General features: G+C 38.8%; 2 protein-coding genes across 7 annotated transcripts; both read left to right on the top strand.

Annotated features, from left to right (window-relative positions):
• Nucleotides 1-2,502: 2,502 nt before the first annotated feature.
• Nucleotides 2,503-6,978, top strand: LOC131322707 (ABC transporter G family member 26). Its single transcript, XM_058354129.1, has 9 exons — nt 2,503-2,796; nt 3,225-3,514; nt 3,603-3,758; nt 3,860-4,043; nt 4,421-4,699; nt 4,970-5,254; nt 5,579-5,863; nt 5,967-6,074; nt 6,709-6,978. Exons 1-9 carry the CDS (start codon nt 2,617-2,619, stop codon nt 6,976-6,978), a joined length of 2,037 nt encoding a protein of 678 aa, XP_058210112.1. The 5' UTR covers nt 2,503-2,616.
• Nucleotides 6,979-9,286: 2,308 nt separating this feature from the next.
• LOC131321718 (uncharacterized) lies at nt 9,287-20,345 on the top strand. 6 transcript variants are annotated; one of them, XM_058352618.1, is made up of 6 exons: nt 9,287-9,638; nt 9,672-9,714; nt 10,696-10,935; nt 12,805-13,023; nt 13,609-15,489; nt 19,813-20,345. In XM_058352618.1, the coding sequence occupies exons 1-6, from the start codon at nt 9,403-9,405 to the stop codon at nt 19,909-19,911; spliced, it is 2,718 nt and encodes a 905-aa protein (XP_058208601.1). In that variant the 5' UTR covers nt 9,287-9,402; the 3' UTR covers nt 19,912-20,345. The 6 variants fall into 6 exon arrangements, with proteins under 6 accessions (XP_058208601.1, XP_058208602.1, XP_058208599.1 ...); XM_058352619.1 differs by having other exon boundaries at nt 9,287-9,714; nt 13,609-13,828; nt 14,117-15,489; XM_058352621.1 differs by having other exon boundaries at nt 9,289-9,714; nt 13,612-13,828; nt 14,117-15,489.
• Nucleotides 20,346-22,506: the final 2,161 nt, after the last annotated feature.

The following is a 22,506-nucleotide window of genomic DNA, read 5'->3' as shown; positions in this document are numbered from 1 at the left end:
AAATAAGAACCGTTAATTTTGGTTTGGTTATTGATTCTCAATTAAAGAAATATATATATAAATATAATTATATAAAAATAAATATATGTGTAGAGATTGGTCTACTTTTTGAACGTGAAATAAGTTAGTTCTGCTGATTTAATTGATGTTTTGGGTATTGGAGTTGTTGTTCTTTACTTTAAGACTGTATTTTATAGTTTATGATATAGTTTTAATTTTAGTCCTAAATATAATGGGTCATTAATATTTTTCTCTCGCTGAATTTAATTATTGCATAAGTGGTTTTGGCTACTTTATTGGTGATTTTTGTCAATGTTTTTTGGTCGAGTGTCAAGTATTTCGTGAACCATATTAGGTTTTGATTCTTAATAAATTATGAGTTATTTGATGCTTTAAATTTTTAATTTTATGAGTTTATATTTTGTGAATAAGTGTTTGAATGCTAATTGAATAGAACCGAAACCGAACCAAAATCGGACCGGTTTTGCAGTTTGGTTCTGATTAGGTTCCACGCATATATTGGTTAGGTTCTGGTTCCCAATTTTCTAGAACCGTTGAAAATGGTCCGATTACTGATTTTCTAGAGAACCGGACCAATCCGGACCGTGTACACCCCTAACAAATAGCTACGCCAAGATCACTTGGCCAAAGTTTGTGTTAGAAACTGTATTTTTTCTAACGCCGATTGGCCGATCGGAAAAATGTTGTTATGATACATAAAAACAGTGAATATTAGCTATTGATTTCCATTTCATGGATCCTTTTCATATATCCTATCAACCCTAGGTTGCTTACCCGTTTTATCATTTTGCTGGTGGTATGAGATCAAATGGCATTTTCTCGGGCGGTATGAGATGGAACATTTTAATGTGTTTTTTTTTGGGTGGGAGAGCAAGAATTATATTAATAACAACTATATTACAACTCCCACCGTGTGAATCTAATACTTTTTTTTTTGTCAAGCCGAAAATGAATCTAATACTACTCCTTCAATTCTTTTCAAAAAAAATTAAATACAATTGAAAAAGACTAATTGCACTCGAATGAAACAAATAATATATGCAAATCAAACGAAGGTTAAACTAGCGATAAATTAATCAAACGGTCAGATATCGGAGATGTGCGTGCAAGATATTGATGAGCAAAGCAGCTATCACTGTAGTCTGACTATTGACGAGGCTTCCTAGACTGATACCAACCAAAGTGACTGAATGAGCAGAGCAACTATCGTGGTAGTCTGAATATTGACAAGGCTTCCTAGACTGATATCAACCAAAGTGACCGACCGATACATTTATGCCTTTATTTGATTAGGGTGAAAAAAGGACAGAAATTACGAGAGGAAAAAATGACAATCTTAGCAATAGGCTAACAAGGAAATGGAAGGAAGTGCTGGAAATTGAATTTTCTTGTACAACATAGTTTTCATTTTTGCGCTAAACAAAAATACTTATTTATTTTGGGAAGTTACAAACTCTTGTGGACTTTTCAGTCTCCCCATAGTTTGTTTTTACTCTCCTGTCATAGTATTATTAGTATGCCATGGGTAAATACTAAATAGTATGTCATGGGTAATATTTCCAACCTTTTTGTAACACCTCTTATGAATCTTCTCATTTTAGCTGAACACATAGAAGAAAATAAGATTTCCATTCACCTCTCATCATAATTTTCTTTCTAATCAAATAGACCCTCGTCCAATTTTGAGGCCCAAATGGATTACAATAAATCAGATTGAAACGCTACGATGCACAACGGTTTGGTTAAGTTAAAATTTTCATTATCGCTTGGTTTTGGTTCACCAAACTACAAAATCGCCAACAATCGGTTGGGCGCAAGATTGTCTTAATTACGGACCAAACCGAACCTTTTACATCCCAACTTTTATGATGTTGTTTTATTTTCAATTTTCTCCGTTTTGGTTTTCCATTTGAACTCCAAAATTTGATGTGACAACTTTGTCAAATAAGTGATCTAACTACAATCATTTCCTTTATTGATGTTTTCCAATCTTCACAAAAGATCTCCATGTTGCATCATCTTCCCATGAATTCATACTTTGGATAACATATATAATACTCCAAGTCAGTTCCTTTTCCATTTTTTCAAAATAGAAATAAGCACCAAAGTGGTCAGACCGTTTTTTCACCATCTCTCCTAAAACCGATTGGTGTTAGGGAGGGTTTCAATTAAGTCTTTTTGTGACATTCGACATCGCACCCGTAAGCCTATTTTAGAGCAGTCGCAGGGAGTAGCATTATGTAATCAAATCTATGGGGCACTCCGGGCCTAACAAAAGTCATGCTTTCAATTTTTGTAAATGAAAAAGAAAGAGGAGGAGAAAAGAGAGAAAAATCCTGGACTTATTAGTCATGTTCTTGGCAAGCAATACAGTGTTGCACCAAACTACCAAGAACAGGTTTGAAGAAGGTCCATTTTGTCACTTTGAGTTAGCACAGAAAGCATGTGTCCCAACAATACACATTCTTCCCCCACTATATAGGCAAGATTTTGGTTTGTCACAGTTGATTCACTACATCACACCCTTGATGGACTACCCCATTAAAAAGAAAGTTTTCAACTTCTTCAAGCTTTGATCAATACTCTTCCAAGAAAATGGAAGTCGGGAGGCAAGATGAGATCCATGACGTTTCACTAACCGCTCCAAACATGGGTTCCATGCACATGGAGTTCATGTCTCAAGCCTACCTCAGAAACAGAAGCTGCTCAGAGATCGATATCGAGGTCGAAACCCCAGAAACAAATCTAGATCACCCCCTCCCCATATTCCTCAAGGTTTTTGTCAATCTTCGTATTTTACTTTTGTTTCAACACAAGCAGAAAGATACAAACCCGTAATTATTTAGAAGTATTGCGAATGTTGTGCTAGCGGAACTGCATTCGTACGTTCTGGATTGGGCCTACAACCTGCCATATTCTTTGTGATTTTTGTATATCACACCTTTGTGCTGGCAGTGCCACATTCATCGCGAATGGAACTGTACGTATTTCAAATGCTGTTATGACAGTGATCCATTCGTCCTGAATGGGGCCTGCAGTCTTCCACAATTCAATCATTTTTTTTTTTTAATCTGAAAGTTGATCTGACAGCATTGCATTTGTTTTTATTTGAGGATCATGACATTCTTGCATTTTCTCAATGGAATTTTTTTCATTCGAGGAGATTACTAAAACTATTCTTGGGCATGTCTATGAAAATGCAGTTTTTTGATGTGGTGTACAAAGTGAGAATTAGGCAAGCTTCTTCCGAAAATCCGGTGAAGGCAGTGGTTTCAACGGTGGCCTCACAGCTGAACATGGAACAGGACAATCACAAGCACATACTCAAGGGGATAACAGGAAGCATTGGCCCTGGGGAAATCCTTGCCTTGATGGGTCCTTCTGGTAGTGGGAAAACTACTTTGCTGAAGATACTAGGAGGAAGATTGCATGAAAATGTTAGGGGAACCATTACTTACAACGACATTCCGTATAGTCCTGCTCTTAAAAGGAGGTTATACTTGTACCACTTTTTCTCATTAATTTTTTTTTTAATGTTTTTCCCATAATATTGCATCAAATATCTTTTATTTGCTTTGCAGGATCGGATTTGTGACACAAGATGATGTGCTCTTCCCACAATTGACAGTGGAGGAAACCCTAGTTTTTTCTGCATTTCTAAGGCTTCCAAGCAGCATGAGCCGACGACAAAAATATGAGCGAGTTGAGATGATTATTAAGGAACTTGGCCTTGAAAGGTTTTTGCTGAAGTTTTGCTTAGAGTTTTTTCCTTTTTGTAATAGAATTATATATGGCAACTGATATGAACATGTGTTTCCGAATTCCCCATCCGATGTAGATGCCGCCACACAAGAGTAGGAGGAGCATTTGTCAAAGGGATTTCAGGAGGAGAAAGAAAAAGGACCAGTATTGGGTATGAAATTCTTGTTGATCCTTCACTACTATTGCTTGATGAACCGACTTCAGGCCTTGATTCAACCACTGCAAATAGACTCCTTCAGATCCTTCAGGGTCTTGCTAAGGTATAACACAATATTGGTCACTAGATACACTGTTAGTTTGATTCCGAGTAGAAGTGTGATTACTTTTTCCTACATTTCTCTTTTCCTGTACTCTCTGCATGCATTTTCCCACTCCACTGGGATTCATTACTCGTGTGCTCGGCCCCTTTTTGGGTTGTTTTTGCACCAAAAATGACAGAAAGTCCGTAAATTAGGTACGACATCTTTTGTTTCGTGATAAGGGGGTTGATGTTGATAATAGTTTGCGAAAACAGTTCCCAAATAAGTTTATTCAGTGTGACTCTACAAACTGGCATCCCAACCAAACTTTTGACATTATGATTTGGGCCAACAGTGAGACATATTTGAAAAGATATATCATTTCTATCAATTTATAGGCAGGAAGAACAATAATCACAACAATCCACCAGCCGTCCAGCAGGATGTTTCACACGTTCGACAAAGTTCTGCTGATATCAGAAGGCTACCCTGTGTACTATGGTAAAGCTAGAGACTCGTTGGACTACTTCTCGTCTCTGAGATTCATCCCAGATATAGCCATGAATCCGGCAGAGTTCTTGTTAGATTTAGCAACTGGACAAGTGCTTGACATTAGGGTGCCTGAGGATTTACGCGCATCCCAAGGCACTGCTGATCCCGAGAGGGCTGTAATCAAAGTGAGCAAAGTTTGTCATGTTTGTTGCTTTTGCAACATTCACTAGAAACTGTTCCTAAAAACTAAACATTTCATTCCTTTTTCTAGTTGAAATAGTTTTCAAATTGAATCATCTTATCAAAATTTTCTCAAAAATAGTCTTACCTTCGCAATAAGTCCAAGTTTCTGATCTTCTGCAAAACTGGTTCTGAAAATGACAACCGAATAGAGTTGCCTCACTCATTTCTTGTTTCATTTGTTTCTTTCCTCTCACAATAGTTGTTTGTGTTAGTATCTACAACTCAAGTACAAATCTTTATTGGAGCCGAAAGAGAAGGAAGAGAATCATCAGAAAGCCAGGGCATCAGATCAACTGCGCTTCGGAATTCAAGTTAAGAAGGATTGGACAATAAGTTGGTGGGAACAGTTTGTGATTTTGTCCAAGAGAACATTTATAGAGAGATGGAGAGACTACTTCGATAAACTACGTCTAGTCCAAGCACTTGGAGTTGCACTCTTGTTAGGCCTACTTTGGTGGAAATCAAAATACGGAACCGAAGCTCAACTCAGAGATCAGGTTTGCGCTCCTGTTTGGTATTGTTCCCATTTTCTGTTTTCATTTTCCTGGAAACACAAAAAGAGTAGCTCGTCGAACTGTTTCCAAAAAAACTGTTATCAAGAAAGTTCTCTCAAGACAACAAACTTCTCAGAAACTAAATTGCAAGATCTCCAAAGTTCCAAAGTTCTTATGATGGTTGTTTCTCAAAACCCGAAAACAAAGAAAAACAAAAACATAGTACTATGGTAGTGTGTTTGTCCTGTCTTTTCTCTCTTCTTTTCTACTTCTTTTGAGGATCTTTCCTTCAACATAATTCAGCAATAATTAACCCCCAAAATGCAGATTGGTTTGATGTTCTACATATGCATTTTCTGGACATCTTCCTCGTTGTTTGGAGCTGTGTACGTCTTCCCATTCGAGAAGACCTATTTGGTGAAAGAAAGGAAAGCCGATATGTACAGATTAAGCGTGTATTATGCGTGTAGCACCTTATGTGACATGTTGGCTCATGTATTCTATCCTTGTTTATTTATGGGCATTGTTTACTTCATGGCTGGATTCAAGAGAACAGTCACATGCTTCTTCATGACCTTGTCTGCAGTTCTTCTGATAGCTATTACAAGCCAAGTAAGTAAAAACTTATCCAAGTTTTAGTCGAAAGATATCCAAAATTTCTTCAATTCACCACTGCTGTTATTACTGTTGATTGATTTTCTTGTTTTCTAATTAGGGGGCTGGAGAAATGTTTGGTGCTGCAGTTCTTAGTATTAAAACAGCTGGGATGATTGCTTCTTTGGTTTTGATGCTGTTTCTTCTCACAGGAGGTTACTATGTTCAGGTATTCAAATATATCATATCAAACACTTAAGTTGAGTGAGGATCATGGATCATTTGGCGCAATTTGCAGAAAGAAAAGAAAACATAGGGAAAGAGGAAAATTATCGGCTTTGTAAATCGTTTGTCTTTTTTTATTTCCGTCCACAAATTCGTCTAACAACCAAGATTCAAAGACAACTTAGTTACTCAAATAACTGTTCTCTTGTCAGCCCAATGAGGATCATGTTGGTTTTTTTTGTTTACATTGCTCTTGGATCCGATGTTCCATGAAAATTTACAGCGGACATCAACAGATGAGAATTGTATTTTGTTACTATCTTGGAGTAATTCCTGTGTCTCGATGGGTAATTTTCAAGACGTATAGGATTATACAAATGGATATTTGTACAAATTTCTCATAATATAGAATCCTAAGGCATTTTTTTTTATCCTTTCCGTTCAAATCCAAACACCCACCAGTCACACTCAATACTTTTAAAAATGCTACTAGTTTCAATCATGCTTCTAAAAATGCTATTGCCCACATCATTTTGGACGTGTTTTCACCACAAAAAGATAATTTTTCAGACGATTTTCCATTTGAGAATGAGACATGAGATGTGACTGATGCCATTATTTGCTTTGGTCATTTGCAGCACATACCAAAATTTATGCGCTGGATGAAGTACGTATCCTTCATGTACTACGGATTTAGGCTTCTGCTGAAAGTGCAATACTCAGGAGATGAACTATATGATTGTGAAAGCAAAGGAGGATGCAGAAGTTTGCAGAGTTCCCCTTCATTCGACACGGTGAACTTGAGTGGTGGACTAGAAGAAGTCTGGGTCCTACTTGCCATGGCTCTAGGTTACCGCCTCTGTGCGTACATTTGCCTTCGCAGAAGAATTAACGCGTGTAATCTCTGAATTGGTTGCAAAGTTAATCAGATTAAGCCTTGGGGCCTCCACAAGAAGGCAGCAAAGACAATTCTGGGGATGAGCATTCACACTCTAGAGTTTTGCTTTTAGTTCAGTTCTGCCTAAAAAGATCACATACAAAAGGCTGCAAACTTGTAGATATGAAAAACAAATAAAACATAAAAGACAATCCTTTTTTTTTTTCGACTTTTGCAATTCCTTTAGTCGAGGTGAACTGGGAAAACCAACAAAGTATTCTTTTTGGCTAGAAATCAAGAAAGGTTAACAAACAAGACAAACAAAGAATACGAAAAACTCATCGCTTTAGAGACATCCCAAACACATCAAAAAATGTTGGAATCTTGGAACATGTTCGAAACGAAACTTTCTAAAAAAATGGGACAGGACAGGTTATTTTCAAGACTTTCGATGGTATGCCTCCCCTTCTTTACCTCCTTTTGATGCTGTTATTGGTCATAAGACGTGGCGAATGGCATCTTTAATAAAATCAGTCTATCTTGATTTAATCAGTCTATTTTGATGCCGTATCTAACACCAATCAACTCTTAGTAACCATCAGCACCTATGTTTCATTGGTTAAAGAGTAACTTCAAATTAAAAACAATAACTAATAAGCAAAAGTTAGGGGTGGGAATTTCCGACATGACACGAAAACACGACATGAAGTTAGCGGGTTAGGGTCGGCTCTTCCTTATACGGAACACGAATATGACACGACATAATAACACAAAAAGTTAAACAAGTCGGGTTAGGGTTGAGAGAATTTTGACACGAACACAAGATGACACGACACGAGAATTTATGAAAGGACACGATAACACGACACGAACCCAACACGAAGTTAGTGGGTTAGGGTCGGTTATTTTTTGACACGAAACATGAATATGACATGACACGATAACACGAAAAGTTAAACAGGTCAGGTTAGGGTTGAGAGAATTCTAACACGAACACGAGATGACACGACACGATGCCCACCCCTAAGCAAAATTGCTTTCGACACAGATTGTCCACCCACATCTCCAGACACATTGATGTGACTTAAGCCGTTTGATGTTTGTAGGACCCATGTGCGTTAGACGATTACAGACACATGTATTTTGACCTATACCCTAACATTTGTGTCCGTCTGCTCAACTAGTAATAAATAGTAGTGTTTTTTCCATACTATTCCTTAACCTAGAATACTAATCATAGTTTTCTAACCACAAAAAAACAGAAGGGCCAAATGTTATTTGCCTTAACCAATTTCCTAATGCCTCTAAAACTGCACTTATTCTTATAAAATCTGGGGCTCCCTAGAATGGATAATGGCTTCCCCAGCTGCAGCCTTGAAAGTTGATTAAATTTTCTAACCAACACATGCCGACCTAATTTTTACAATACATGCCATAATTGTAGCTGAAAAGGTTTTCTACTAATTTAATATAGACACATCAAACTTGCATGTATCTGTTAATGTGGGCTGCTCTTCTCTCATTGGATGGTTTAGATGGTGCTAATTTAATCTTGTCATTGTCAGCCTATTAACCATGTTTCATGTTTTTACAACCTTTCTCCCTCCGTGAGAAATTCTACTAACACAACAACGTGCACAACATATCGATACCATGACATTGTATCATTGACATGTAGTACCGCATGCCGCATGTTGTGTAGATTGTTGTACACTCGTTATTGTGTTAGTGGACTTGCTCATTTCCTGCATCAACCTTTGCTACTGCAAACTATGCATTGAAGTATATAGTTCGTCTAGGCGGCTGGATACGAGCATTGAACTAGGCTTTATATTCAAGAGGCTACATATTCGGTATGGAAGTCATGCATCAGATATACAACCACACAAAGTGTAAAACGTACAACGCACAACAGAGGTATAAGTGCAATAATATTATTGATCACATCCGTGTTAGTCCAATGAGATTACATATCCTATGAAATAATGTCTCTTTTTATGTATCAGTTGCGCGAACACAAACGAGCCCATACATGGTAAGTTTATTTTGGTGTATACGGCTATAAACCATGTCCTGATAAAACTCCTTGCGTGCTTTAGTTAACAAAACCCGCATGCTTAACTAGAAGTTCAGGACCTACTAAGTTTGGAAATAATATTGATGGTTGAAGTTAAAATATTACTAATATATAAACCCTTTAATTCATTTCAAAAAAAAAAAAAAAAACCCATAATTGACATGGAAACAGGTTTTCTGTCAGCTATCAGGTGGATACAAAATGCAAATGAGTCACATGTACACTAACCAAGAAAACCTATAAAATTCTATGGTTTTGGACTGGCTATGGAGGGAGGAAGCTTCAGAGAAATTTCTCTCCTCTCTATCTCAAACACTTCTCCATCTTTAACACGCGAGTGCATGCTTTATATAGCCCCGTCAGAATAAAATCCAAACTATGCGGGGAAGATGTGCCTTCATTTGTTTCGACAAAGATATGGAGGAGCCCAGCGCGAGGATTGAGTCCAATCCACGATCATCAACGGACATATCGTGGAGGGTCAGGTTGAGATCCTATTCCTTTCGGAAGCGTAACTCGACCCCTCGGAACCACAATGGTGGTCGTCGGCCGGTTGGCCGGTCTGTGTCTTTTAAACATCCCCTATCATCTTGTCTGAACCAGAGTCCAACGGAGTATAATAGGCCTGATGAGCAGACCACAAGAAGACCTCTTCTCCGGAGCTCCTTATCCTTAGATATTCCTCATCAGGTTTGCACTGTTCACCTTTTTTGATAATTTCTCATAGACTAACATAGAAGTGTTTCTGATTATTGGAAAGCAGAAGTAAATCTGCATCAAAATTTCACTTATTTAAGAGATGGGTTTAGCTCAAAAGCCAAAAACAAAATCTGGGTCAAGCAGATTTAAAGCAGCAAACAAACACCTGCCAACAGTACTCCATTTGGATGGTGGACAAGGGTGAGAAAAAGACAAGAAATGGGAACAGTTCCACTTGTATGGATCAGTAAAAGAGATGAAAAATGGTGAGACAAGATGAGAGATAAAAGAGAAAGTATGAGTCTTTATTGGACCATTTTTTCCTCACCAAATCTCGTTACTTTTGGTGAGATTTGGTGAAAAACCACAACTTTTCTTTTCTATCCCTTTCTCATTATTCTCAATAGAAGTTTGTCCATTTTGACGACGAAACAGAAATGGTTACAGAGTTAAACCGATAACAATGGGACTATATTCAATCTTCAATGGATCATATCATATCATATCAATATCAATGTATAGAAGATATGACAATAGTCACCAAGGACTCACCCAAATATATTTTATTCTGGTGTTTCTTGTTCAATTTTTTTGCCTTTTTCAAAAAAATTATTTGAAAAACACTAATGCTTCGTTTAGAACTTTGTAGAAAAGAAGAGAAATGAAGGGAATTTTTTTAAAAAAAAATCTCTCATTGTTTGGTTTGGAGAGAAAGAGGAGAGATAATAGAAAAATCTGTGTGCACAATACAATTTTGCTTTCATTTTTCTTCCCTTTTCCTTTCTCTTCGTCCTCCCATTTTCTTCCAGTTCCAAACGGAGCATAACAAATTTCACTAGGGGAAGCATTTTTGCTGTATTCTCTGTTTTTTTGTTTTTAATTTTCATAAAGGAAGTGTCTTTTTCTGGTAGAAATAACTCTCTCTCTCTCTCTCTCTCTCTCTCTCTCTCTCTCTCTCTCTCTGTTTGGCAGGGAGATTTATCGAAAGAGTTAGAATCAAGCAATGACTTATCATCGGTTCAAAAAGACAATGACTTATCATGGCGAGCCTTGTTTCATTCAGCTTCTTTCCAAAAACCCACTTCATCACCAATTTCTCCTGATCAACCAAACCACCCTCCGCCGCCACAAAACCACCGGGTTCCACCGCCGCAGGCATCGTCCAGTGAAACCCTAGATCACAAGCAGAACAATGCCTCCAGCCATAACCATGTAAATTACCATTTTACCCATTGTCAAGTTTTTCTTATGTTTCTTTTCCATACTTTTCTATGGGGACTTCTATTTGTTCCCTTGCTAATCCTCCTATTAAGAAGCAGCCAAACCTCATTGTTTCTTTTTCGGATATTACAATTGGAAAAGGAATTGAAGCCTAAGCCAACTCCAAACAAGCCGAGCCGAGGCGAGCTTTATTGTGTTTGAGCTTGGCCAAAAACTTGAGCTCAAGCTCGGCTTGACTGTAAACAAGCCGAGTCCCTACTGAGTTGAGCTTACTTTTTCGAGGGAAGCTGAGCTTTAGGGTGTTAAGCTTGACCAATTTACTAAATGACCCCAAACCTTGAACTCAAGCTCGACCTCGGCTCAAAAATTATACGAGTCATTGAGCCGAGTCAAGCCGAGCCTTAACGAGCCGATCCTTGAGCTGCTCTTGAGCAGCTTGGTTTGCTTGCAGACCTAGCCAAAAGCTTTGAGTTGCGATGAAATTTGTTGATTGGGTTGAAGAAAATCTCCCTTTCAAGTTTGAAATCAAGAGTAAAAAAAATAAAATAAAATAAAACTTAGCGAGAAGTAGGAACCAACAATTTTGGCAAGAATATTTTCTCGCCAATCTGCTCTTTAAAGGGCATCTTTGTAACTCAGAATATGGACAATATTTTTCCATATTGATCATTTGCTTTGAAACTTTGACCAAATAAAAAATATAGAAAATTTTATGGAAGTTGGGATTCTCCCAACTCAGTTATTAGTTTTGTACATAAAAATAAAGAGAATACTGACTCTACTTGGCAGGTCATATAAATCTTCTTCTGGAGGAGGGCGGTGCCTAGATAGTGGAATCATATAATATTGCAAGTCAGGAATCCAGAAGTAGGAAGTAAAATAAACAATTTTTTAGAGATTAAAGTTCATGGAACATGCTAGTCTTCAATTCTTGACGATTATGCCCAGAAGGAAAAAAAAAAAAACATAATTGAGCACCTGGCAGCTGTGCTTGGTCTGGACCATCTCATTTAAGATGCTCAAATCTCATGGTCTGGAACATAATTCAGTATCATGCTGCTTTAGCTGTTTTTTGGCTGGTACCAGTAAGTGGTGTCTCTTGTTTTATTAAGTTGCCAATCGCTGGCTCATCTAAAAGCTTAAGTTGTTATTGATACATCACCAATTACCGTAATAAGTTCATGTTCAACAAAGTGACAAAATGCAAATCGAGACTAAATTAAAAAACCCAACATTAGTGTGGTTGGCCGTTAAGCTTTGCTCTCCCAGGCTGCATGTCCTTTGCTTGCCCATTTCGCATGGGTATGCCCGAGTTCGGTTCTTTGCATTTTGACTTGGTTTAATTAGTAGTGGTCTACCACAGAGTATATATAAGCTGCTTTGCTCGAGCAAATTTGCTCTCTCTTGAAATTTATGCATGCAAGCTGGAACAAGAATCAAGCCCAACCTGTTTGATGCCATGATTGGTATCATGTGATTTCGACAATACTGACATAAAAATGTGATTTTGGTAATCATTAGAATTTCCCATGTATGGCTATCGTTGCTTGACAAAGTTGACAAGACAAGATGAAAGGAACTTTTCTATTTTTGTAATGACTATTAATTAGGTTGTGTTAGGCATTCAAACTGAAAGCGGTCAACAGTGCCTTTGTAACTATTAAGAGGATGAAGTAAGAAGATGATCTAGAACAAATATTTATGATAAGTAGAGATAGAGACCCTATTTATATTAGTTTGTTGAGAATTGTGCTTGTGCGGCTTCACTTCTAGTTATTTGAAAGTAGAAATGGGAGGCTGGGAATGGATTACCTCTCTGATTCTGACTTGTGGCCGATACTGTTTGACAATTTTTGGCAGGGTGGTTTATCAATTGAGCTCGAATCCAAAAGTGACCTCTCTTGGCAAGCCTTGTTTCGTTCAGCTTCTTTCCAAAGACCAAGTTCATTGTTATCATCATCATCATCACCTGATCAAAACGACAATCCGTCACCAGAAAACCATCAGGTTCTACTGCCACTGGGATCGGCTAGTGAAAACCTAGAGCATGAGCCGAACACCGTCTCCAGCGATACACACGTAAGTTCCAGATTCCAATTTACCCCATCTTCAGAGTTGATGTTTTGTAGGGAATTTCTTGACTTGTTCCGTTGCTGTTTCTTTCAATGCTCGAAATAAGAACACTAGAAGGGTAAACCACAGTCTCCATCCCTTTTCGGATAGAAAAGAGCAAAAGGTTTAATTGAGGTCACTGCTGAAGCCTGTGAGTTCAGTTGAAGTCATGTTGATTTGGATGAGAATGATTGGATTTTTCAGCTTTGAAATCAAACAGAAAAGAAAGTGAATGATTTAACTATAGTTATTAGGAATCAGTCAACAGGAGAGGGGATTTCTATTTTACAAATAAACTTCACAAGGTTACCTGCTGCAGATTGTTAACAGATCTTACCTGTAACATTGACATTCATTTTTGTGGAAGCCCGGTATTCTAGTCTTATAGAGTCCCTCTTAATGTTAGTGTGCTGGCAATCGGGTATACATGGCTTCACTGCTAGTTATCTTAACTCTAAAGTACAGAATGCCATGTTAGGAATTGATACAGTCCTCTATATGTACAACTTACTGGAGTAAAATCTTGTGTTTCTTGTTTTATGACTGGTCTAGCAGGTCCAGAGTGATGGCTTTCACCAAACAGATCATGCTTCTGAAACTGGTCATGGTTCTTCCACCCTCCCATGGCAAGTCATGTTTCGACCAGCTTCCTTATGGAATCCCAATCGCAGTACATCCCCTCAAAACAACGCTTCTTTGTCTGATAGCAATGTTCAGTCACCACAGGAGCCAACCACCACTCCACCAGAGACCAACCAGAATAACCCTTCAGGTGATCCTCTAGTACGCCTTGCTCTCTATACAGCCACGGCCCACGCAGGTCTTGCCTTGACCTTATTCTTGCTTTACAATATCTACAATCCACTTGGCGAATATCTCGAGCCAATTCAGTGGGCAGTGCTATGTTCCATTCCTTTGAGAGGAATCCAACGTGCTCTTGTCCTCTTTTGGTCAGAGCCTTTGAGATTAGGTTTTACTGAAACATTTTTAGCAATACCAGTCGCTTTGTTAAAGGCTATCTTGAGTACCCTTGTAAATGTCCGTGATCTCTGGTTTTCAGTTGTTCTTCATCAAACGACATCCAAGTTTTCTGGCCAGAGTAAAAATGGGTTTGCCAAGGTGATTCAGATGCTTTTATCTTTTGGGGTCTTTGTAATTACATATGAGCGAACTGGGAGTGTTGGATCCGTAGCGCTTCTTGGTTTAAGTTTCACGTGTACCAGCTTTCTTGAATCGACAGTGGATGTATTTTCTTCGTATAGGAGTAGGAGCAGTGGTTGTGGTACAAGTAGCACATTTTTAAGGGAAGTGATTCTCAAGAGATTGAATACCCTTGTGGCAATTGGGTTGATCTCTGGAATGATTGTGGGGGGTTTGGCCGGTGTGATCTTTTTTTCTTGGAAGATAGCAGTTGAGGGCAAAGATGCGGTGATAATGCTCCAAACCCATGTCCAGGAGAGTAAATATGCAGAGAGGATGGGTATAAAAAGGTGGATGGAAGACAATGATATCGCCCAAATACTGGACTGGTACACCAACCATTTTTACGAAACAGTCTCTCAACATGTCGATAATTGGGCTTCACATTACAATTTGACTGATTTCTTCAGTGGGATAAAGCACTTTGTGACAGCAGCCCCAACTGAGTCTTCTGATGATCAGGCAGCTTTGATAACATCTCCTTCCGTGGAGAAATTTCTAAGTCTAGGAAATCACTTTAAGAGTCGTGAGTGGGGAACTGCTTATAAGGAACTTGAAGCGATATTCTGGGAATTAGTTATCACGAGGAAGGATATATTTGAAAAAACGAAAGAGTTTGCTGCCGAAGGGATGCATTTATCGCAAAATGCATTTTATAGCAGCATATTCTTCCTGGCAGGAAGCGGAAAGCTCTTGTTTTCAATTGCTTATTCTGTTATTTCTGGAGCAATGGGTGTTCTTAACTTTGGGTTGCAGTCACTGATTTTCATCTGGGTGCTGTATTATCTCATCACATCCGAATCCGGTGGGCTAACCGAACAAGTTATCGGTCTGCTTCCGATTACAAAATCCGCGAGGATTCGGTACATTGAAGTTCTGAACAACGCGATTTCAGGTGTTCTTTTGGCCACAGCTGAGGCCGCTTTGTTTCAGGGTTGCCTCACTTGGCTTTTGTTCAAACTGTACTCTATACATTTCTTGTACATGTCAACTTTGCTTGCTTTTATAAGCCCTCTATTGCCAATCTTTCCTCCTTGGCTTTCGACAATTCCAGCAGCGGTCCAATTGGTGTTGGAGAGAAGATTCTTATTAGCTTTGAGTTTGCCCATAATTCATCTTGTGCTTATGGACTACGGTGCATCAGAAATTCAAGAGGAAGTACCCGGTTATAGCTCGTATCTTACAGGGCTTGGCATCATCGGTGGAATGGCGTTGTTCCCATCTCCTATTGAGGTAATTTGAATATTTTCATATATGTGTGCTTTTAATTTTCCTTGAGCAAATACTATTGTCATTAGATCATGTTGTCTTTGTATGCTCTCTTTGTTATTTGTTCGTAGGGTTAGTTTCTGTAGTCTTCTGTGATGCTTCTTGCTGAGAGTATTAGTGATGTCTATGAAAAGCCAAGTGGAAAAACAATTTTAATCACAGAAAAGTTACTACTGAACTGGCTTTGAAGGATTTGAGGTCAGTTTCTTTATGAAGGAAGGAAAACTGACGGATATGCTGTTCTTCTTTTTGGGAATATACGAGTACGCTGATTGAACCTATCTCAAAAATCCTTCGGGTCTGATCAGTTTGTGCGAAAACTGGCCGGGACATCCGGTTATCAAAATAAAAAAACATTAGTTAGTTGGATCATTTCGGCTTTGAAAAAATATTGTACTCTCTCAAAAGTTTATTAACACACATAGAGGCTACTAGATATTTCAGTTTTTTCCTGCTCCTTTGCATTGTGTTTAGATGAGTTTTAGGAAATACTCCACTATTATTCAATACTCTTGGATCAATGCTCCGAAGTCCGGTGTGAAACCTACCATAAAATTTCCTACCACAAAAAGTGTGTATAGGTCATGCGATTATTTGCTTCGATGGAAAGTGCGTGAAGCATTGCTCCAAAAGTTAATGTTAAAGATGACTACTTCAAAAAACTACTCCGAACACAACTGTATGAATAACAGTTCGATATATATAGGCTTACATACATGAGACGGGGCTCCGAATACAATTGGGTCCGGAGTTTTTTTTGGAAAGTTGTGTTCATATGGCCCCCCTCCTTTTTAGCAACATTATCTTGGAGTAGTTGTAGGAGTACTTTTTTAAGTCTAAGATCTGTCTTTTTCTGCACGTGTTAGTTGTTACAGTACTTACTATAGTTTGTTCATAACCAAACGAGCCCCAGAAGATATCATTCGGTGCTCCCAGCCCCCACCAATAGAAAATTGCTGATGGTCCACAGCCTCAGAACATGCCTTGTATAATTTGTAAACACGTCCTAATCAACGGTCCCCTTTTGCGGGTCCCTTTCCATCGATAAGATTAAAGTGTGGTGACCTCTCACTTGGCAATTTTTGAAAGTCGTTTTGGACAGGTAAATGCTATTTTCGTCATTTACTCCATGGTCCAAAAGACTCCAAACCCAAACGGGCCCACATTCCTCCCCATCATTTTCCCACGTAATTTCCTCATCATTTTCCTCCAACAGTACATTCCTTTGATCATCCAACCATCTCTCTGCAGACTGCAATTCTCTCTCTCTCTCTCTCCACAATTCCAAATCCGTCACAAACTCACAGCACTCTGTTTCTTTCCCCAATTCAGCGCCAGTTATAACGGCCTTGTTGGTTTCTAAATTTAAAAAAAATTTAGTTTCGGTCTTGATATTGTCAGCTCAGTGGACTGACGATAAATACATTAGAAAATAAAAAAAACATATATTTCTGTTCACTTTTTACATCCTTTAATACACATTCACATACTTAATATTGTCAGCTCATTAGACTGATTTTAAAATTTTCCTTTTAATTTTGTTCTGTAATTATTATCTTCTTCTTCTTCTTTTTTAATTATTACTCTATTTTTTCTCATTTCTTTCTATCTTTTCTCTTGTCATTCGTCTCTTCAATTATTATTTTATTTCTCTTCCTGCCCCCGGCCAAAATATCCAAAACTACCCAAGGAACAAAGTCTCATCTTCTCTCTCTCCTGAAAATGGAGCTCATCCCATATTCAGAAACCAACAATTCCACAAACCCAACCCCCTCCTCTCCCCCCTGGGAAGAAATGTTCCGATCAGCCTCCATGCAAAAACCCTGCAACCCCTCGGCGCCGTCCCCGGAGAATCACGCTCCGCCGCCTCCGGCTGCCGCCCACGACCCACACAGGAATGCCCTAACCGGCGCCCCCGAGGTACGTCTCGCGTTGTACATAGCCATGGCCCACGCTTTTCTCGCCTTCACCATTTTCACAGTCTACTTCGTGTGTAAAATCCTCGAAGGATACCTGCGCCCGATTCAGTGGGCCGTGCTCTGTTCAATCCCCTTGAGAGGGATTCAACAAACCCTAGTCGGGTTTTGGTCCGAGCCCTTGAAACTGGGGCTCACTGAGACTGTATTAGCAGTTCCCGTGGCTGTTTTTAGGGTTTTTATGGGTTCCCTTTTCGACATTCGTGACATTTGTGCTAGAATTGTACTTAGAAGAAAGAAAGATCGAGTTTTGCGGCGGAATCGAAGTGGGTTTTCGAAAATAGTGCAGTGGCTTGTGTCATTTTGGGTTTTTGTTATGATTTATGAGCAAATTGGGGCTATTGGGTCGATTTCGATGATCGCTTTCGGATTTATGTTCAGCTATAATTCGGTTGAGTCGACAATGTCTGCTGTTTCGTCGTTTAGGAGTCATAGTTTTCGCCGCACTGCTATTAGTGCATTTTTCACGAGGGGGATTCTAAAAAGGTTGAAGACAATTGTGGCAATAGGGTTGATAGTTGGAATGATAGTTGGGTTTTTGGCAGGTTCGATTTTCTTTTCGTATAAGATTGGAGTTGAGGGCAAGGATGCAGTAATCTCGTTGAAGTCTCACGTGGAAGAGAATAATTATGCGGAGAAGATTGGAGTTAAGAAATGGATGGATGAGAATGATGTGCCTGGGATGGTGGATATGTACACTACAAAGTGTTACGAGACGGTTTCCTATCAGATTGATAATTATGCAATGCAGTATAATTTGACCGAGTTTGTTACTGGAATCAAACACTTTGTCATCACCCCTCCGGTGAATTCTTCCGAAGATTCCACAGCTTTGACAACCCAATCCCCATATACTGAGAAAATGTTAAGTTTGAAGAATAGGGTTAGGAATCGCGAATGGGGCCTAATTTATACTGAGTTGGATGCAATATTTAGGGAGTTGTTGATCACCAGGGAGGATTTGGTTGAAAAGGCAAAGGGGTTCGCCGTCCAAGGAATGGACGTCGCACAACGCGTACTTACAAGTAGTATATCTGTTCTAGGAGGGAGCACTAAGCTTATGTTTTCAATTGGTAACTCAATCATCTCTGGAGCAGCAGGTGTTTTGAATTTCGTGTCTCAGTTGATGGTTTTCTTTTGGGTTTTGTATTATCTCATCACATCAGAGTCCGGCGGGGTAACAAAGCAAGTTATTCATATGCTTCCCATTTCAAAATCCGCGAGGATTCGATGTGTTGAAGTCCTTGACAAAGCTATTTCTGGTGTTTTGTTGGCTACTGCTGAGATTGCTTTCTTTCAGGGATGCCTTACTTGGCTTTTGTTTAGACTATACTCAATACACTTCTTGTACATGTCAACTGTACTTGCACTTGTCAGCTCTTTCTTGCCAATACTCCCGTATTGGCTTTCTACCATTCCAGCAGCTTTGCAATTGGTGTTGGAAGGTAGATATGTGCTGGCAATCAGTTTGTCCATTATCCATCTTGTGGTTATGGATTATGGCACATCTGAAATTCTAGAAGATATTCCTGGACATAGTGCATATCTTACTGGCCTTAGCATCATTGGTGGAGTGACATTGTTCCCATCTGCAGTTGAGGTAGACTGCCAACGGTCCTTTCCCTTTTGTCATTCCTCATACATAATTCTTCATTACATCCTCTTCCTTTGTCTTCCTATGTTCTCCATCATGAAATAGTTTAGGAATTAATACCCTTGTCCTGACATGAATTAAGGTTTATGATTTGCTCATACGTGAAGCATACCGAATTATGAGTTCCACTGTTTACAAATGTGGTAATTTTCTGTGTAGAGATTTAGTTATAGAACTCAGTTAATGATTTATTTGATTGGTAGCTAAAAGCATCTCCCGTAGATGCCTCAAATACCAAGAGTTAGAAAATTTCGAGGTTCAGCATTAATAAAACTCGCTCTTCAAAATTCAATGCAAGATAGCAACCACGGTTTTGGTGTTAAATCTTGATGCCTCTTATCAAGATGCTCTAATAACCTCTACACTTCGCGATGAAAAAGTGATAAATCCTTATAGGAAGTGAACACAGCTCATGAAACGCTAAGTAACGGTTGTTGTTGATGTTAGCCTCGTTTGAATCGCGTCCATTCACTTTGTTGATAAGTGACAACATTCGTTTCCTTGTGTTTCCTCATATTTGTTCTTCATTTACCATTTGATTAATGACATGGGAAACGGTTTTGTGCAATCTCTTATGGAAGAAGTCTTCATACTGCTGGCATTTAATTTTGATTTGAGTTTTCTGATGAATGGTTCTTGTTGGGGTTTATTGCACAGGGAGCAATAATGGGACCGCTGATAACTACAGTTGTGATCGCTCTAAAGGATTTGTATGCCGAATTTGTTTTGGATGAACCAAAGGAAACTGAGGAGTAGAGCGTTGTCCATGTTCTTCGTGCTTGCTTCCAGTGAAAGTTTCCGCGACTGCCTCATGGAAACTATGTACGTAGTTGGTTGAGATAATCGAAAAATGAAGAAAAACTATGTACATGGTTGAGATAATCAAAAAATGAAGGAAAAAAAGGGGCACGGAGTTGGGTTTGAAGGGAGTGTGTACTTCTACAAGCCTCGCTTCCGAACAGTGCTTGGATCAAGTTTTGTTGATTGTGTTTCCTATTTAGGCAGCAGGTTTTTTTTTCCTCCCTTCTTTTCTTCTGATTCTTCTGTTTATGATGTGAGAGTGCTTGGAAAGTAATAGGTTCATGTATTCTCATAGTGGATTGCAAGTTGTTAAAAGAAATCTGTACATTTCTCATGTGATATACTACCATATATACGTATTGTGCCATATAAAAAGAACATTTTGAGTATCATCTTTTTGTGACTTTTCCTCCCCTCACTCTGAACTGATGATCATGCTTAAATCCTCTAAACAGAGCATGTTGAACCTGAGGGCCAGGCTTGAAATGGTACCGGATGGACCGGTTGGAAAGCTTGGTCCACCTGGGTGATTTGAGAACATCTTTTAGGCTTTTCCTCGAGCAGATTTGTATTTTGTTTATGCAAAAAGTTAATTGAACATCGATGCTTATATAATTGGATCCCGGTTGCCTAACAAAGTTAGTTAGCAAGTATGACATCATAGAAACCCATCAGTCGATGCGATTTGTTGTACAAGGATCGCGCTTCATCACCTCACACGATATCCATATGTGGTCACCGTATCATTCTTCTTTTTTTACCCCCTTGCAAATACACACACAAACGTTTCAGGGTATTAGTAAGAGAAATTCGCTTGCTCTCTCTCTTGGTTTTCCAAGCCCAAAAAAGGGTTCCAAAAAGTATAATGTTTGGTTGCAGTACTTTAAACCTCAGAGTCGAAGGCTTTGAGCATTGGTATATGATACATCATACATTGGAGTTTTTAGTTTTTACCTCGTCAAGACATAACCATTGGTTACGGGTGTAAATTTGGCCCAGTGACCCCAAAGCCTGCCCGAGCCCGTTGATATTTAGCCAGCCCGGGCCTGATGTCATCCCTATAAGTAGGGCTTGGTCTAGGGGTTTCAAAGCCTGGCCTGGCATGTTGGGTTACCCAATCAGCCCTGCCGTAAGTCCAAAGAATTTAGCCTGAAAGAAGCCCGATTGCAGTTTTGTTCGTTTTTTTTTTTTTAAATTTTGGTCCTTATTGCAGTTCGTGTATAAAAAAAACACAGACGGAGGAATGGGAACCTTTTTCAATTCATTTTGATTGTACAACACTACAAGTGAAAGACAAATTTGATTTAAAAAAAAAAAAAGTGAGGACAGCGGATTCAAGGCTCCAATAGCCTGATGGCTTCTTTGACACTTCGAGCATAAACGTCCAATGGCTAATTTGACACTTCAACAACACATACCAACGGCCCAATGGTAGCTTGGACACTTTGACAACTGATTGGTAATTTTTTTTCTTATTGACTGGGAGATGATGATTTGCACATCTGGCCTTTTCATTTCGGCAAGCAATGGTCAGGATTGTCTAGATGGTTGGACGGCTGAGATTACGTAGAACATCGATCAACCTGAATTATTGATTGCCAAGACGGACGGTCCGGATGTGTACAACGCCATCCTCCAATCCTTTTCTGAGATGGTGTAGACAAGTGTTTGTCAAGCATGTAGTTGTTGGGATATACTACTCGGTCTTTAGTGATGCGATTTTATCCACTCTCATGTTAATTATAATTTTTTTTGTAATGTCTCGTGGTTTGTTTAATAGAAAGAAGTTTTTTGCGTACAGTAATTACTCAATTATATGTCACCCACATTGTGTTGAGCCATGCACTCCAAAAACACTTTTATTCTATTCATGTAATCAAAAAAAATACCTTTCATTGCCGATTAAAAAAAAATACTTCCTCCGTCTCTAAATAAATGTCCGACGCGAAAAACTAGACTTTACAAAACATGCATATTTTTTATTAAAAAATTTAAACTTTTTTCACAATCTAATAGAACTCATTGCTATCTATTGATTTGTAAAAAAAATTAATTTTTTTAATGAAACAAATGCATCTTTTTGAAGGCCTAATTTTGCGTGCCGGACACTTATTTAGGGACAGAGGAAGTACCTTTCATTCAAGCAATTAATATACTAAGAATTTGCTCAAATATTTTTTATTTTGCTCCTATAAATGAATGTTCTTAGAAAAAGGTCCTACAGAGCTCAGGTCCGAGCCCATAGCCTGAATATGTTAGGGTTGCAGGTTGGACCTCAGCATGTCCTTGACGGATATTAATTATCAAAACACTTCCTAGGCCGTCATTTTTCCAATTTTTAAAGTTGAACGGGCCCGGCCCGGCCTAATTATTTATGGGTCGGGGCTGACCCGGACAAATTTTACACCCCTACCTTTGGTATGTATAGAAAAATGTTTTGGAAACTTTGTTTAGGTGCTTCTCCATACTTCAGCACTCCTTTGTTGAAACCCAGACCACTTTCCTTATACTGTACTTGACCAAGTGACATACTAGTAGTATATATTAGCC

The sequence above is a fragment of the Rhododendron vialii genome, chromosome 4a (assembly GCF_030253575.1).
Source record: "Rhododendron vialii isolate Sample 1 chromosome 4a, ASM3025357v1".
NCBI lineage: Eukaryota > Viridiplantae > Streptophyta > Magnoliopsida > Ericales > Ericaceae > Rhododendron > Rhododendron vialii.
The sequence above is the reverse complement of the archived record's forward strand: the minus strand, read 5'-3'. Positions and strand labels throughout refer to the sequence as shown.

Bases quoted from the DNA above. Each gene is read 5' to 3' on its own strand.
- LOC131321718 (XM_058352616.1), top strand. From the start codon at position 9,403: ATGCGGGGAAGATGTGCCTTCATTTGTTTCGACAAAGATATGGAGGAG. The intron at 9,715-10,695 runs GTTTGCACTGTT...TCTGTTTGGCAG, and splicing joins CCTTAGATATTCCTCATCAG to GGAGATTTATCGAAAGAGTT. The intron at 15,490-19,812 runs GTAATTTGAATA...TTTATTGCACAG, and splicing joins TGTTCCCATCTCCTATTGAG to GGAGCAATAATGGGACCGCT.
- LOC131322707 (XM_058354129.1), top strand. From the start codon at position 2,617: ATGGAAGTCGGGAGGCAAGATGAGATCCATGACGTTTCACTAACCGCT. The intron at 4,044-4,420 runs GTATAACACAAT...ATCAATTTATAG, and splicing joins TCCTTCAGGGTCTTGCTAAG to GCAGGAAGAACAATAATCAC. The intron at 5,864-5,966 runs GTAAGTAAAAAC...TTTTCTAATTAG, and splicing joins TGATAGCTATTACAAGCCAA to GGGGCTGGAGAAATGTTTGG.